General features: G+C 38.3%; 2 protein-coding genes across 2 annotated transcripts in view; both read right to left on the reverse strand.

Annotated features, from left to right (window-relative positions):
- The window catches only part of TAF2 (TATA-box binding protein associated factor 2), a 101,536-nt gene extending 89,548 nt beyond the window's left edge, over positions 1–11,988 (reverse strand). The window contains exons 1-3 of the mRNA XM_004372974.3: positions 11,868–11,988; positions 11,414–11,468; positions 4,056–4,216 (exon numbers count right to left, since the gene is read on the reverse strand). Coding sequence (XP_004373031.1) covers positions 4,056–4,216; positions 11,414–11,468; positions 11,868–11,950 — 299 coding nt within the window. The 5' untranslated portion in view covers positions 11,951–11,988. The remainder of the gene's footprint in view (positions 1–4,055; positions 4,217–11,413; positions 11,469–11,867) is intronic.
- Positions 11,989–13,683: 1,695 nt separating this feature from the next.
- The window catches only part of DSCC1 (DNA replication and sister chromatid cohesion 1), a 20,766-nt gene continuing 19,678 nt past the window's right edge, over positions 13,684–14,771 (reverse strand). The window contains exon 9 of the mRNA XM_004373026.2: positions 13,684–13,825. Coding sequence (XP_004373083.1) covers positions 13,717–13,825 — 109 coding nt within the window. The 3' untranslated portion in view covers positions 13,684–13,716. The remainder of the gene's footprint in view (positions 13,826–14,771) is intronic.

Here is a 14,771-nt window from a genome sequence, read left to right on the forward strand (position 1 = left end):
ATCCATAACACCATCGAATCAATTCCAAGTAATAGCACCCTACAGGACAGAGCAGAACAGCCCCACATGGTTTTCAAGGATAGGCTGGTGGATTTGAACTGCAGACTTTTTGGATAGCAGCCTGAGCTCTTAATCACTGTGCCACCAGGGCTCCATGACAGTGATAAAACAACAAAATTTAAAAGCCTGTGCCAAAGTTTGCATTAAAATATAGGACCTAGAAAATCTTGGAAAAAAAAAAAAAAAAAGACAGAAGTTTCTTTTAATTACCCCTAATTGGACAGCTATTTCACTTATCGATAAAGATGACTTCAATTGCACTACCACTCTGTGGTAGAAATAAAGACAAGAGATTTTTCAAGCAAAATTTAAGAAGGTCTTCTTAAAGTGACAAAGCATATCCAGGGAAGTAAAAGAAAGAGTAAAGAGAGCCATCAGTCACTGTAGGCTACCCATCCAAAGGAGAAGTTTCTCTGGCAAAGTCCACATTTATTTTATTCTAAGAAGAGAAAACTGTAGCAAAAAATAAAAATAAAATGTGAAGATCCATAGGTCCTATGAAGGCAAACTACAAGCTACCAACACCACCTAAGATTCAAACACAAAATACATGTGGAGAAACGTCAAATGCTGAAATTATTTTACTGACAAATAATAAAGCAAAACAAAATGAGAAGCCTATAGGTGTTATATAACCCACTGGGTTTTTCATTGCTACTCACTGTCGCCGATTCAATTCCAACTCATAGTCAGTACAGGTTAATTTAAAAAGTCAGCTAACAGTCGGATAAAATAAGTAGTAATATCTTTCAGTCTCTTTATTTAAAGTTTCCTTTCCTTACAGCTCCCTACGGTTCAAACATGCTAAATCTGAACCAACGTAAGCACACTCTTTCTATCAAAAACAGTAGGGCCTGGCACCTTAACTTTAAAACAAATAAGAGGAAAATGTGATGAAGTAGAATATTACTTGAGCGTTAGGACTTTATTATATGTATTAAAGATCAAATTTCATCCACTGAGTTGTTTTATTTTTCATTTTAAAACTGCTACACTAATTATCTATTTTAGCTTTATGGGAATTTTTATTAATTCATTAAAAAAGGAACGCTATTTTAGAAACAAGAAAGATTACAGAAGTGTATAGGAACATGCTAAAGACCATAACTATCTGCCTTTCCCAAAATTCTCTTTAAAGATAATATCCACTGAGATATTTTTCACATCTAATTGCTAACAAAGGTAGTATTTCTCCTGAACAACCGGTATGTTTGTGTCTTGTGAGCATTTTGAATCTTACAGATAAGACAGTGTTTCCCTCTTTGCTATGGCAACTAGAAATATCAGAACCAAATCTACAGTTTTCCTCTAGCAACTGTGCAGTAACTTAATAGTGTGTGCCCCCATCCTATACTTGTTTATACATGCTGATTGCATTAGCTACTTTTTAAAACTGTTGTCTAATGAAATTTTTAAACCACCCTCAAATCCTTTTCTGAACAAAACAGAGAATAAACGAACATCAGCAAAAAATAACTAAGTCTTCTCCTTTAAAGATTATCAAGATGCCAGGGCTAGGCTGAGGAGCAGGGGTAATCAGTCAAGCATTTACTAAATGACCATACTCAACAGAGCTCTGGCTCTACCTGAGAAGAAAAGTTAAAGTATATTCTATCTTTCTAAATTTCCTAACCTAGCTTTCGGAAAGACTTTCATTTATGACTTCCTTTTCTTTATTTACAACACTAAAAGTGATGATGCAGCTTCCCTATCACTAGGGAAAATTTGGGGGGACATTACCTCAAAGTAAACATAGCAAAAAAGCTGGGTCCCTCAATGGACTTGGAGTCCACTGTTCCTGTCACTGTCACTCTAACAGATGATCTGCTTTGAGACCTGAGCAGCAACAACAAATGACTGGTAAGGCAGCTACGCACACTGTGTTCTGTGACTGGCAGATGGCGAGGCTTCTGAGCCTATCATAAAATGCAGAGTTCCAGGTTGGAAAGGGTGGATATTTTGGCTTCTGGCAAGGCAATGACTCCCCTCCTTGTTCTTTTACAGGCATTACTACTCCAAAGGCAGATGATTTTTATTTCCAGGAAGGAAAAGGGGTCAAGATGATCTTGTAGTAAGTCTTTTTACAGTAGTTCTAAAAATGAGGCTGTAAAAGCAATGCAATTTCAACAATTCATCTTTGGGAAATAGCTAAAATAAGTTATCATTTTATCTCTTAAGTTTGAAAAATTCTAAAGCAATGATTACTCTCAGTCCTCCCAACCCCTTAAAGCAGGGGTTCTCAAGCTTTAGCCTTTATCAGAATCACCTGCAGGCTTGTTAAAAGACAAATTGCAGGGACCCCCAACCCAGAGTCTCTGATTCAGCAGGTCTGAGATGATGCCTGGGAACTTGCACAAGTTTCCCGAATTCCCAGGTGATACTGATGCTGCATGTCTGAAGATCACAATTTGAGAACTGCTACCTTAAGATATTACACATGCAGACTGGTTAATAAGGAGCCCTGCTGGCAGAATGGTTACGCACTCAGCTGCTAACTTAAAAGTCAATGGTTCGAACTCACCTAGCAGCTCCATGGATGAAAAGACCTGGCAATCTGCTCCATAGAGACTACAGTCTAGGAAATCCTATGGGCAGTTCTGCTCTGTCCTATAGGATCGCTATGAGTCAGAATCAACTCAATGGCACTCAACAACAAAGCATAAGATGAGTTAATATACTGTCTTGACTAAAAACAGTTTATGATGAAGTTTTGGTATCCTACTTCAAAACATCAATAATCAAAGAAATTATATAATTCAATGCTATCAAAACTTTGCAACAGCACCATAAAAAACCTGTTGCCATCGAGCTGACTCCAACTCATAGTAACCATATAGGACAGAACACAACCGCCCAATAGCGTTTCCAAAGAGCGACTGGTGGATTTGAACTGTAACTTTTTGGTTAACGCCAAGCTCTTAACCACTGTGCCACCAGAATTCCATGTGTGCTAAACTGTAGTTGATAATATTTAAATTAGTATATATCTTACTAGGGCACAATCAAGGAAGGTATTAAGAAGAGTCATAAGAATGATAAGTAATTCTATCTGCCTAAAGGAAGAATTCAAAGGAAAAAAAAAACTACCTGTACCAAAATGTTAACTTGACATTATTTATGATTACAAAAGGTGGAAACTATACAAACATCAAACAACTGCAGAACAGTCATGGAAACTACAGTATGCTGAGTAAACTGAATTTTACGTGACCATAAAAAAGATAAAAGCAAAGCCTATATACGTACATGAAAAAGTAAAAAACAAAGCATTAACTGAAAAAAGTAGAAGTGATCACAACCATAAGGAGCCCTGGTGGCACAGTGGCTAAAACACTTGGCTGCTAACCAAAAGGTCCACGGTTCGAACCCACCAGCCTCTTCACAGGAAAAAGGTGTGCCAGTCTACTTCCATAAAGATTTAGTCTTGGAAACTCTATGGGGCGGTTCTACTCTGTCCTATAGGGCCGCTATGAGTCAGAATTGACTCAACAGCAATGGATTTGGTTTGGTTTTGGATCACAACTATATATTTAATGATAAAAATCAAAAGTTGGCTAAATAGATGCAATATTTATTTAAAGTGAAGATATTAGATGAGACTCACTTTTATAGATTATTTTAAAGTAGTCTCTGGTCTACAGATTATGATGACTATCTAACAAACTGAAAATTGCTTTTAATATTCATGAAGTAAATATTTTAAAAAGCATTAAGAGAAGTGGCTAAGATAATTGATTTAAAGTTCCCAGACAGCACTTCCTTAAAACTATAGTCTGAGGAAGGAAAACTTAATAGCCTACTATGTTGGGCAGGGCAGGCAAAATCTCTTGAACCAAATATGCAGAGTGGTAAAAGCAAGAGAAATGATAATTAGGAGGGGGGAAAAAGTAGGATCCAGAGTCTAATAATATCTAAGAAAAATCTGTTGAGAAAAATCAATCATATGAGAAAAGCATAATTGTTAGAAATACTGACTTTTAAAATATATAACTTACTGTTTCGATTCATTGTGACAAACTTCCAAGGTTGGATCATTATAAATAAAGGCAGCCTCTAAGTCGTTGACCCTTACTCGGTATATTCTGCACTGTTTGCTGTTCAACTTGATTCTATTCAAGTTTGCAACTGTGGGAAATATAGTCAGTTCTACAAATCCCTGTAAAGATAAGAATAACAACTTTATTATATTTAAGATTGGTATGTTTTAGAACGTATTTCTTTGATTTCTACTACTCAAATACATGCTACATTGCAGAACAGAATCTCAAATAGATACATACATACAATTGCTTTCCAAGTATCTTAATTTCAAACATGCGGTTGTCCTGGTGACTAAATGGGGATGACTTATGCGTACTTTATCATCCTGGTGGTTCACATTCATAATCAATGAAAATTAGGCTATCTGCTAGAAAAAAGGTAAGAGAACTCACTACTCTCCATTACAAGAATTTCTAGGCAGACTGGCACTCAAATAGGGAAGGGAAAAAAAAAAAAGACAAAGCAGAAAGAGAAAACCAGGAGGCTGTTGAGTAAAAGAACATCACACATTCCCGGAGCCACAGAGGGTAGATGAACCCCTGAAACTACTGCCCTGAGATAATCTTTAAACCTTAAACCAAAAATATCCCCTGAAGTCTTCTTAAAACCAAATATAGGTTAGCTTAAGGTCTGCCTTGAGCACTATGCTCTTTTAAGAACTATGTATATGGGATCAAATTGACAACAGCAACTTGAAAGATTACAGGACTCTTAGGGGGGCAGTGAGTTTATGTTAATGGCGGAGGAACAATTCAGAAAAGAAGAGTGAGAATGGTTACACAACTCGAACAATGTAATCAGTGTCACTAAATTGTACATGTAGAAACTGCTGAATTGTTGTATGTTTTGCTGTGTATATTCTCAACAACAAAATAAATAAAATTAAAAAAAAAAAAAAAAAACAGGGGAGGAAAAAAAAACTATACCATAGTAGTGAACACCTATGAGTCTCTGCTCATGGAAGGTAAATTAGGACAAATGAAGTGGCAAGAGCTGAGATACTCAGGCAAGTAGGTAAAATCTATTACTGCCTCCAGAAGCAGCAGAAGCTTCAATGTAGTGAGTGATTTCACATCACTTAGTCCATGGTAACAGGCTGGTTGGTTAGTCCACAGGAGGCCGTTACAAGTTAGCTGGGTGATGTGCAATCTATCTGAAGCATGTATCTAAGACATGAGAGACAGCCAAATGCACCAGCCTCCCCAAACCCTCTTGTGTTGAATCAAGTGGCAAAGACAAACAGATGAAACATGGAATGTATGTCCCATGATTTTAATATTCTGAGTTGAAAACTGATGCTCAAACATTAAAATATGGGAGGGAATGAAACAGCAACTATATCAGGTGCTGCAAACTGTACAGGAAAATTTCAGAGGCTGCAACAGAAATATCCGAGATAAAATTCAGGCAATACTGAATTATAACAATTATAATGGCTATTGTTTGATGAGTACTACTATATTGCAGATATTACACTAAATACTTTCATGTTATCTCTAATCATCACAACAACTCTAAGAGATAGGTACTACTTTCTATTGGTGGATTCCAACTGCCAACCTTTTGGTTAGCAGCTGATCTCTTAACAACTGCACCACCAGGGCTCCACAGATAAGTTAACGATCAGGCTAAGAACATTATATTATTAATAAATGGAGAAATGAAATTCAAACCCACATCTAAATGACCCCAAAGTCCATGCTCTTTCCACTATGTCATAATATGCAAGGCTTTTAAATAATATGCATGAAGTTTTTGGATAATATTCAACCCAATTACTCAAAAGCCTAAGGATTCTGCAACCTCTTCACCTCCAACTCCCAAATGAGAGCCGTGAATCCTTCAATTAGACCATCTGCACAGATGGTTTCAATTTAAATCCTCTTGGTTAGAAATCTTTCTCCTGTATCATTCAATGTTTATGAAGTGCCTACTATGTCTCACTTGGGCAAACAGGCAGATGCTTATTCCATTCAGTGAATATGGATATTACTAGGACAGGCAGGCCTGGGAGGAAAAGCTCGCAGTCCAGTTTAGAAAATATCACATTTCATGCACTTTGCAGTTATCAGATTGAGACGACCAGTGGGTAACTGGCTACCTGGATATGCAAGAAAAACGGCGGGATGGTGGTAGAGATTTGGAGTTGTTGGTATACAGCTGGGCATGGAGATCATGGGTGTGGAAAAGCTTACTCAAAGTGTCTAGCAAGATATGAGGACCAAGGACATATCTGAAGAATACAATAGTTTAGGAAACTGAATAATAGTCAAAAGGTAAGACAGGAAGCAAAAGATAATAGGGTTATAGAAGGTAAGGATAAACATTTTGAGGAGGAGGAAATTGTTATCAATTTTAAATGTAGACAAGAAGTATAAACTTATTCGTCATTAGTGACCACAGCAAGGGCAACTTCAGAAGAATGACTGCATAAGCCATATTGTATTGGATGGAGGGCCAAGCTGCCATTTCAGTAGAATAATAAGTGCATAAACCAGATTTTGGAGTCCTGGTGGCACAATGGTTAAGATTTTGGCTGCTAACCAAAAGGGTGGCAGTTTGAATCCACCAGCCGCTCCCTGGAAACCCTTTGGAGCAGTTCTACTCTGTCCTATATGGTTGCTATGAATCAGAACCGACCTGACGGCATGTAACAACAAACCAGATTTTACTGGATGCAAGACGAGGTTGGAACAGAGAGCTATATTCTACTTTTACAAGAGTCTCTGTTGTGGGAGAAGAGGGCATAATTAATTCACTTGAGGATGACATACATCTAAAGGTTTTAAAAAACGATAGAGACTTGAGTATGTTTATAGGCTCAGGGAAAAAACCCTAGAGAGGAGAGATTATAATTGTAAGAGAGACTAAATCAATTGGAATTTCTGAGATTACTAGAGAACTAGTGGAAAAATCAATTAAATGGGAGGAAAAGATGGGTATATGTAGCAGAAGGGGAGAGAACTGATAGTTGACAGAAGAGTTGTTATAGTGAAGGTTCTAGGTTGAACGGAGAAGTAGCCCTGGAAGTGCCATGAAGGATTGTGGTGAGAAACTGGAGGGGTCGGGAACCGGGAGAATTTTATGTGGTTGAACAAAAGGACTGGGAGAAAAGTAATTAGAGGAGCAGAGGGATAGGCATTGTGGTCATTCAAGTTTAAAATTTCAGCTTTGGAGCAGTTCTGGGCAGTAATGAGGTCTCTTTCAGAATGTATCTCAACTGCTGTAATAGAATGGAGGCAAAGACTGTGGGAGTTGGGGACTTTCAGGCAGTGTTATAGGATGGATCAGATACCTACATCAAAGTCACTTAGAGTGATGGCAGAGGTGGACTAGAAAGGAACAGCACGAGCTTTAAATGAATACTGGGGAACTGTGTAGATATTAAGAGGAATAGAGAATAGTATTATCTGTCTAGATGAACACAAAGAAGTAGAAAAGAATAAAAACATTTATCAGGCGTTTAAGATGCCAGCTACAATTTTAAGTGCTTTCCATGTATTAAATTAGTTGACTGTCATTAATAGTCAGGGGTAGGTAGTGTCATTATTTTTGTTTTACAAATGAGGAAATTGAGGCACAGACAGCTTTAGTAACTAGCTCAAGTTACCAAGTGGTGGAGCTTGGATTTGAATGCCAGCAGTTTACTGGAGCTCCAGCTCTATGCATTTAACTACTATGTGATACTGCTTTTGCTTTTACAGTATATGTTATATAAAATCCTGTAAATGTCCTACAAGTGCAATGGAAACTAGGAGAACAGCTGTCTTCTCCCAATCTGATTTAGGGTGAATGGGAGAACAAGAAGCTTCCAGCCAAGGGGGACTCAGGGGACAGTTAAGGTTAGAAGGTGGAAAGGGGGTTTTTGAAAAGGATGGAAGATTCTGGTGAGGTTATTTAGAATGAAATGGGCGGGGGGCTCTAGGAAGATAGTCAGCTGTTAAGAGGTGGGTAGGGAACAAAGAGCAAGAAGCAAGGAGGAGATGTGAATAAGGAGAGGTTAGATGACCTGGGGGGCTTGCAGTTATGCCAGTGACTAAGGATGACAGGGACTGGGAGGTTTGTGGAGGCTAATGGGTTGGAACATTTGAGGCAGGTACAGATTAGGGATCTAGGGGTATCAGAAATCTGATGATATGTGAAATGTACTCCACTCTCTATTCTTATTGTTAACCTTAGTTTAGAAAGTCAAATCCTGTTCTTATGTTTCACCCATGAAGCTAACTGTTGACAGCACTTTCTATAAGCTTCTTTTCCACAGCCAGAATCTTTAATGAGAAAAGACATAAAAATTTATCTGGCATACACAAACAGGAATAGATCTTAAGGAACCATTTCTATGTTGTTGTTGGTAGGTGCCGTCAAGTCATAGCAACCCTACAGAACAGTGTAGAACTGCCTCATAAGGTTTCCACAGAGCGGCTGGTGGATTTGAGCTGCCACCCTTTTGGTTAGCAGCCAAGCTCTTAACCACTGCGCGACAAGGGCTCTGACAAATAAGAGGTGCTATACTTTGGTAACAAGATTTCTTTTTTTTAATTCTTTCTGTTGGGATCTATCTGAAGTAATTCTTTTAACAAGGACTTTATAGACATCCCTCTCTCATCCCCTTTACCCCAAAGAGAGAGAATAAGAATGAGTAAACACACATCTTAGAATAAACTGTATTTACTAAAGTTAACGCATTCATATATACCAACTACTAGTAGTACTGAAATATAACTACCATGTATTTCTACTGTAAACTTCTGTTTTTCACTATTCGGAAACATATTCTACTTAACTTCTGACATTATCTTGGTTCTGCTTGCTTTCAGATGATCCAAGCCCATTTATCTAAATTGGTCATATTATTAAGGAGAATTCTGTTCTTCCTCCCTACAATTGCTCAAAGTTTAGACCTTTAAACACGGACCATCCATCAACAATATTTTTGGCTTTTGGTCTTTCTGTTCCCATTTACTAAGATCTGTGCAGATGGTCTAACTGAAGGATGCATGACTCTCGTCTTATTTGGGAGTTACAGGTGAAGACGCTGCAGAAATCTCTAGGCTTCTGAGCGGCTGGGCTGAATGTTATCTAAAAACTTCATGTGTTATTATTTAAAAGCCTTGTACATTATGGCATAGTGGAAAGAGCATGGACTTTGGGGTCATTTAGATGTGTGTCTGAATCTCAATTCTCCACTTATTAATAATATGTTTTTGGTGGGAATACGGCTGAATTGCCATCTCCCCACATTACTGCAATAGCTCAGGAGGTGGCAAACTTGTTTAAAAAGGGCCAGTTTTAGGTTTCGGGACTCATATAGTCTCTGTTGCAACTACTCAACTCTGCCATTGTAGCTTCGAAGAAACCACAATATATAAACAAACGGGCGTGGCTGTGTTCAAATAAGACTTCATTTACAAATATATGCAGGTGGTTGGCCATTACCAATCCCTGCAATACCTGACAGGACTTTGTACATCTTGTGTTGGGAACATTAACTTTTTATCTGAACAAAGGACAAGAGTGGATGCTTCAAAAGGGGTGGACTGTTCTGGATATTCTCTTTTGCCCCTCCTGATTTACTCTACACCCTATTCTATGCCCCAAAAGTTGCACTAACTGGGTGCTTGTCCTCTGGATTCTGGTTGAGTTGATCAAAAGGAGGCACCAGGAGGAAACTGAGAGCAGATGGAAGGTGAGCTTGTTATATTAATTCTTCCAGTTTCCTCTCTGCCAGACTACAGTTAGGCAGTAGCTTCATTCTACCAAAGGCCATAGCTCCTGTAAGGTCACCCTTTGCTACAGCTACGGTAGGTCCCACTAAAGGTCCTCCTTTTGTCCCTTCAGGCCTAGAAGCGGTAACAGTTCCTCACTGTAGCTAGTCCAGGATGCTTCTCCATCTCTTGTTGGTTTCTCTTAACCCTGTTTATTCTAAGTAGTTCTTTCATTAATTCCCTCAGTTAATCTGTTTATGAGTGTGCCATTTGTTTCCTGCCAGGACCCTGACTGACTGAAACAATTTTCCCAGTGGAAAACCTAAAAGCCATTCACAACTCCTTTCTATCATTCCTGATGAGTCTTTTCTGTCTACTATTCCCCCCAGGAGGGGATGGAAAAGGCAATGACAGACTAAACAGAAGTTGCAGATGTCTCTTAAGTCATCTTTGATTGAAAATGGTTCCATCACTGGTTAACTTTATGCCTTTAGGACAACTACCTAATCCCCATTCTTTCAGATGCCTCATTTATAAAAAATAAAATAGTACCTATCTCAGTGTTATTGTGAGGATTAAATGAGGTAATACACATACAACCTCAGAAGAGTGGCTCACATGTAGTAAATGCTCATGATAATTTAGTCAATCATATCAACTCTCTTTTCCATTTTCATTAACGTTATCTTAATTCAGGGCTTCATCAGCAATAATCTCTTACCTAGACTCCCTAATTCCTATATTTTTCCTACCCAATTCATCAACACAATGCACCTAAAACTATCCTTCCATGTGATACAAGGTAAAGAAAAATCTGAGGAATACTGCAAAAGAATATCCAAAATGAGAACGCTGGATTAAATGAATCTTTTAGTCTTCTTATAAATCTAAGATTATGTGATTCTTATGAAAAGCTTACATTTTTCTATCATTACAGCCTGTTCTAAGTAAACATAGGCATACATGAGTAACAAGTCTGAGAGAAAAGTTCACACCAACACTCAAAAAAAAAAAAAAAAATCAGCTCTAACTATGATTTTAGTCTATTTAATACAACTCCCCCTCAGAAAAAGTGTATGTTAAGTACTTGGGTTTTCAAGGATTTTCCTAGAAAGGGTTATATTAGCAATCCATACATCTAAATAGGGGCGGGGAGGTTACTAAGTTTCAAACACTTCATCTAAAACTTCACTACAAAGTAGTGTCACTTAAACCATATTAGCCAAAGATGAGAAAACAAAGCTGGCCTCTTAGTAGCCAAGTTAAATCAGTGAGTGCACTAATCAAAATAAATTTTTTCACAGGAGAAGTTTCACGTTGGGCTTTTTTTTTTTCTCCCATGCACAATTCAAAATGTTTGGCAATACAGACTTTCATATCTCCCAACAGATTAGGAGGAATAAAATTTTATTCGAGAAATAGAAAAAAAGGGAAGGAAACACTGAGGAGGCAGTCCAGTCTAGTAGAAAGGCCATGGACCTTGGAGTCAGACAAACCTGAATTCTAATTCTTAGTTATTCTTGAAACACAATTATCTGGAAGAATAGTTTCTAAGTACGCTGGGCAGTGGACTTGTTACTGCTTGTAACTGTTGAGAATATACTTACCACAACAGATTTTCTCTGGAAGTTTATGTTGTTGATGCAGACCACCTGATGGGTTGTATATCAGAAATACAAAATAAACAAAAACTTCTATTATTAAATGAAAGCATAACTCTATCCAGGTATTAATAACGGATATGTCCTAAATAACTCGAAAATTACACTTTAATATTTCACTTTAAAACCCCACAAATTGGGATGGCGTGCTTGTTTTAAATCTATCAACAGTAACGGAAATCGGTTTCTTTTGACAGAAATACAGTTTGGTATTTTCAGAATAAAACTGTCATTCAAAACATTTCCACCCTACAAACACCACTTCCATCATAGTGAGTCTGGTTTTCCACAAGGTCTCCTAGGCCCACCAAGTCAGTTTCAAGCAATCACAAAATCTAATTAATGAAAACAAAACCAAAAACAGGAGTAAGACAAGGGAGATGGAAAAAAAAATACTTATAATTTATATGGCCTTGGGCTTTCAAACCCCTTGTCTCCTTTCTTCCTGTTCATTCTGGCGGGCTCTAAACCAGTCGGCGGCATGAAGCGGTCCCGGGAACCTCGGCTTCCCCACTTCGCGGGGGGCTGCCGGGCATTAGCGGTCTCGGGGACCTCACACTCTTCGCTCCCCCGCGGTCCAGTCACGCCCCGCGGCCGGGGCTCACTCGGCCCTCAGATCCAGTCCCGCTGGATCGGCCGGCGTCTCAAACTCGCTTCCTTTGATTTAGTCCCCTAAGCAGTCTCCGCCGAACTTCTGTCTCCGAGTTACTCCTCTTAGAAACCGCTCAAAGACACCATCAGCCGACATCTTGCCTTTCGCCTCTGACCTCCAACGTCATCGGAAGTGGGCCCGCAAAGGGGGCGGAACCCGGAAGTTTCTGACAGTGAGCGGGCCTTACCCAATCCGGATGGTGTTTTGTTTTGGCTTTTAATATACACACGGAAGGTAGGAGGGTATGACTTTTTGAATTTTGGAAAAGCGGAAATACATATTTAATCGGTGAAGCGAGAAGAGCAGGTAGGAAAGGAGGCAACATTACATCTTAAAAGAATTAAGGCCCAGAGAAAGTACATGGAGGTATTTGGAGACTGGGTTTGCCAGTATTGATGGGGTCTCCTGAAGCGAGGAGCAGGGGTGTGCCTCTCGCTTGCTCCGGGAACTGACTATAAACCCCCTAAGCCCCAGTGATTTAAGCTGTAAAATATGTGATTAGAGCCCTGGTAGTCTGATCGCCAAACTCCAGAGTCCACAGTCCTTACTAGGCACTGCTGCCTCAGTATTTAAAAAAAAAAAAAATCTAGCACATAATCCACATAAATGCAGGAGAAACACATTTATTGAAAAACAGCATAAATGTTTTGAAGCCATTGTGCTTGCATTTCGTGTGCAAACAGTTGTAAATTTCAATAAATTAAATCTTGATTAATTAATTACAAATTACTCATTAATATTTTCTAAACCTTGAACCAGATTTAACCTTGGCCTACCACTTCTGAGTGTCCTGGTGAGGTAAAACCATTAGCTAGGTTAAAATTAACTTGAACACTGGTCTTAACCAAAACAAGTTAAGAAAATAAAGCTATAGAAGAACATCATTGAGCATTCTAAAACCAACTAGAAATTACTGGTAGTTTTCTAGTTTTACCTGTGCCAGTATTCTCTATTAAATAGACTGTAAACTTCTCTATTAGTATTTTTCACATAGGATTAAGGATCAAACCCATGTTGTCTTAAAGTGCATGTTTACACAAGCCAAGCCAATCCCATCAATGCAAACAACTAATTTAGATAATTGATAGCTTCTAGTGACTTCCTGTTTCGGTGAAGGATTGAAAGTAGAGGGGAACTCGTGTAGTTGAGAAATGACATGTAAGTGAATAAATAATTCTTTTCTATACAAGTACTAATATCTAGTTCTCTGAAAAATGTTTAAACGTATTGATTAGAACATGAAATCCTAATGAAAGAAATGAAATTTTAAATATCATAGAAAGCAAAACCACCTTCCTATAAACAAAGCCATATAGACCTCAGAGATACACTAAGTATAGGAAATAACACTTTCATTGGTCTATGTTTACATTGTCTACATAATACAAATGTAACTGGAAAAATAGAAATATCCTATTGTATTTTAAAAAATATGAAGAGTAGTAGTTTCAAAATGCTGTGAATGAGGAGAAAAATGCCTTAAAGGACAAGGTTTTTAAGTTAGGAATTAAAAAAAAAGAGGTTAGGAATATAAATACATAAAGGATCTTTTTCTTATAACCAGCAACTTTAGTCCCAAAGAAAAAATAGTTGTTCTTTAAAAAATGGGTCTTCTTGAATTATAAACTTTAACACCATTTTGCATTGAAGAACGAGCGTATTTAGTGAGTAATGCTCCTATGGTTTGCTTCTCTCCACACAAATCTCTGTGGGAACAATAAAAGAATAGCATTAATAATTTATGGAACATAATTTCACAGTACTAGTTATTTTTCTTTCTCTACTCCAATCCATCTTTCCAAGAAGCTTAGAAGTGTATGTCTGTGGGAGAGGTAGGCGTAAAGAGGTTACTAAGACTTAATTGAACTAAATATATTATGGGTTATATCTCATTTAATCTTCACAGTAACAGTACAAGTGATGTATTATTTAACTCCATATTAGATATTAGGAAACCAAAGCTCTGAGAAATTAAGTAAGTTCATACAGCTAGTAAGTGGCGGAGCCAAATTTTGCAGCCAAGTTTGTATGACTTCAAAGTTGATGTTATTTCCATTGTACACCCAGCTTCCAAGTTAGAAACACAAGCAACGTGAGGTAGTGGGGACTAGAGTCAGAGAACCTGGATACTAGGCTATCTGTGAGCTCGTCTAGGTCACCTACCCTCCCTGAACTTCAGCTTCCTGTTCTGTACCTCTAAGAGGAGATGAGCATGGCTGGCACATATTGAGGCACATAATAAAGGAAGAGAAGAGTGTGAGGACATGAGCTGAAGAAGGGAACAAGGGCAGATCATGTAGGGCCTTGAAGGACATGAAAAGGAGTTGGGATTTCTGGGGATTGGAGTATGACCCCCAGACACCCTTTTAGCTCAGTGGTGAAATCACTTCCAAGGTTCACCGTTCAGCCAGGGATTGGATAGCCCCACAAAACAAAATGGGACTAATGAGGCACAGCAGTCCAGGGACAAGGACTAGAAGGCAGAAGGGGACAGGAAAGCTGGTGATGGGGAACCCAAGGTTGAGTACGGACAGTGTTGACAGGTAGTGGGGTTCTTAACCATTGTCATAGGGCAATATGTGTACTAACTGTTTAATGAGAAACTATTTTGTTCTGTAAACCTTCATCTAAAGTGAAAATAGCAGCACAACT

The sequence above is a fragment of the Trichechus manatus genome, unplaced genomic scaffold (assembly GCF_000243295.1).
Source record: "Trichechus manatus latirostris isolate Lorelei unplaced genomic scaffold, TriManLat1.0 scaffold00022, whole genome shotgun sequence".
NCBI classification, from domain to species: Eukaryota; Metazoa; Chordata; class Mammalia; order Sirenia; family Trichechidae; genus Trichechus; species Trichechus manatus.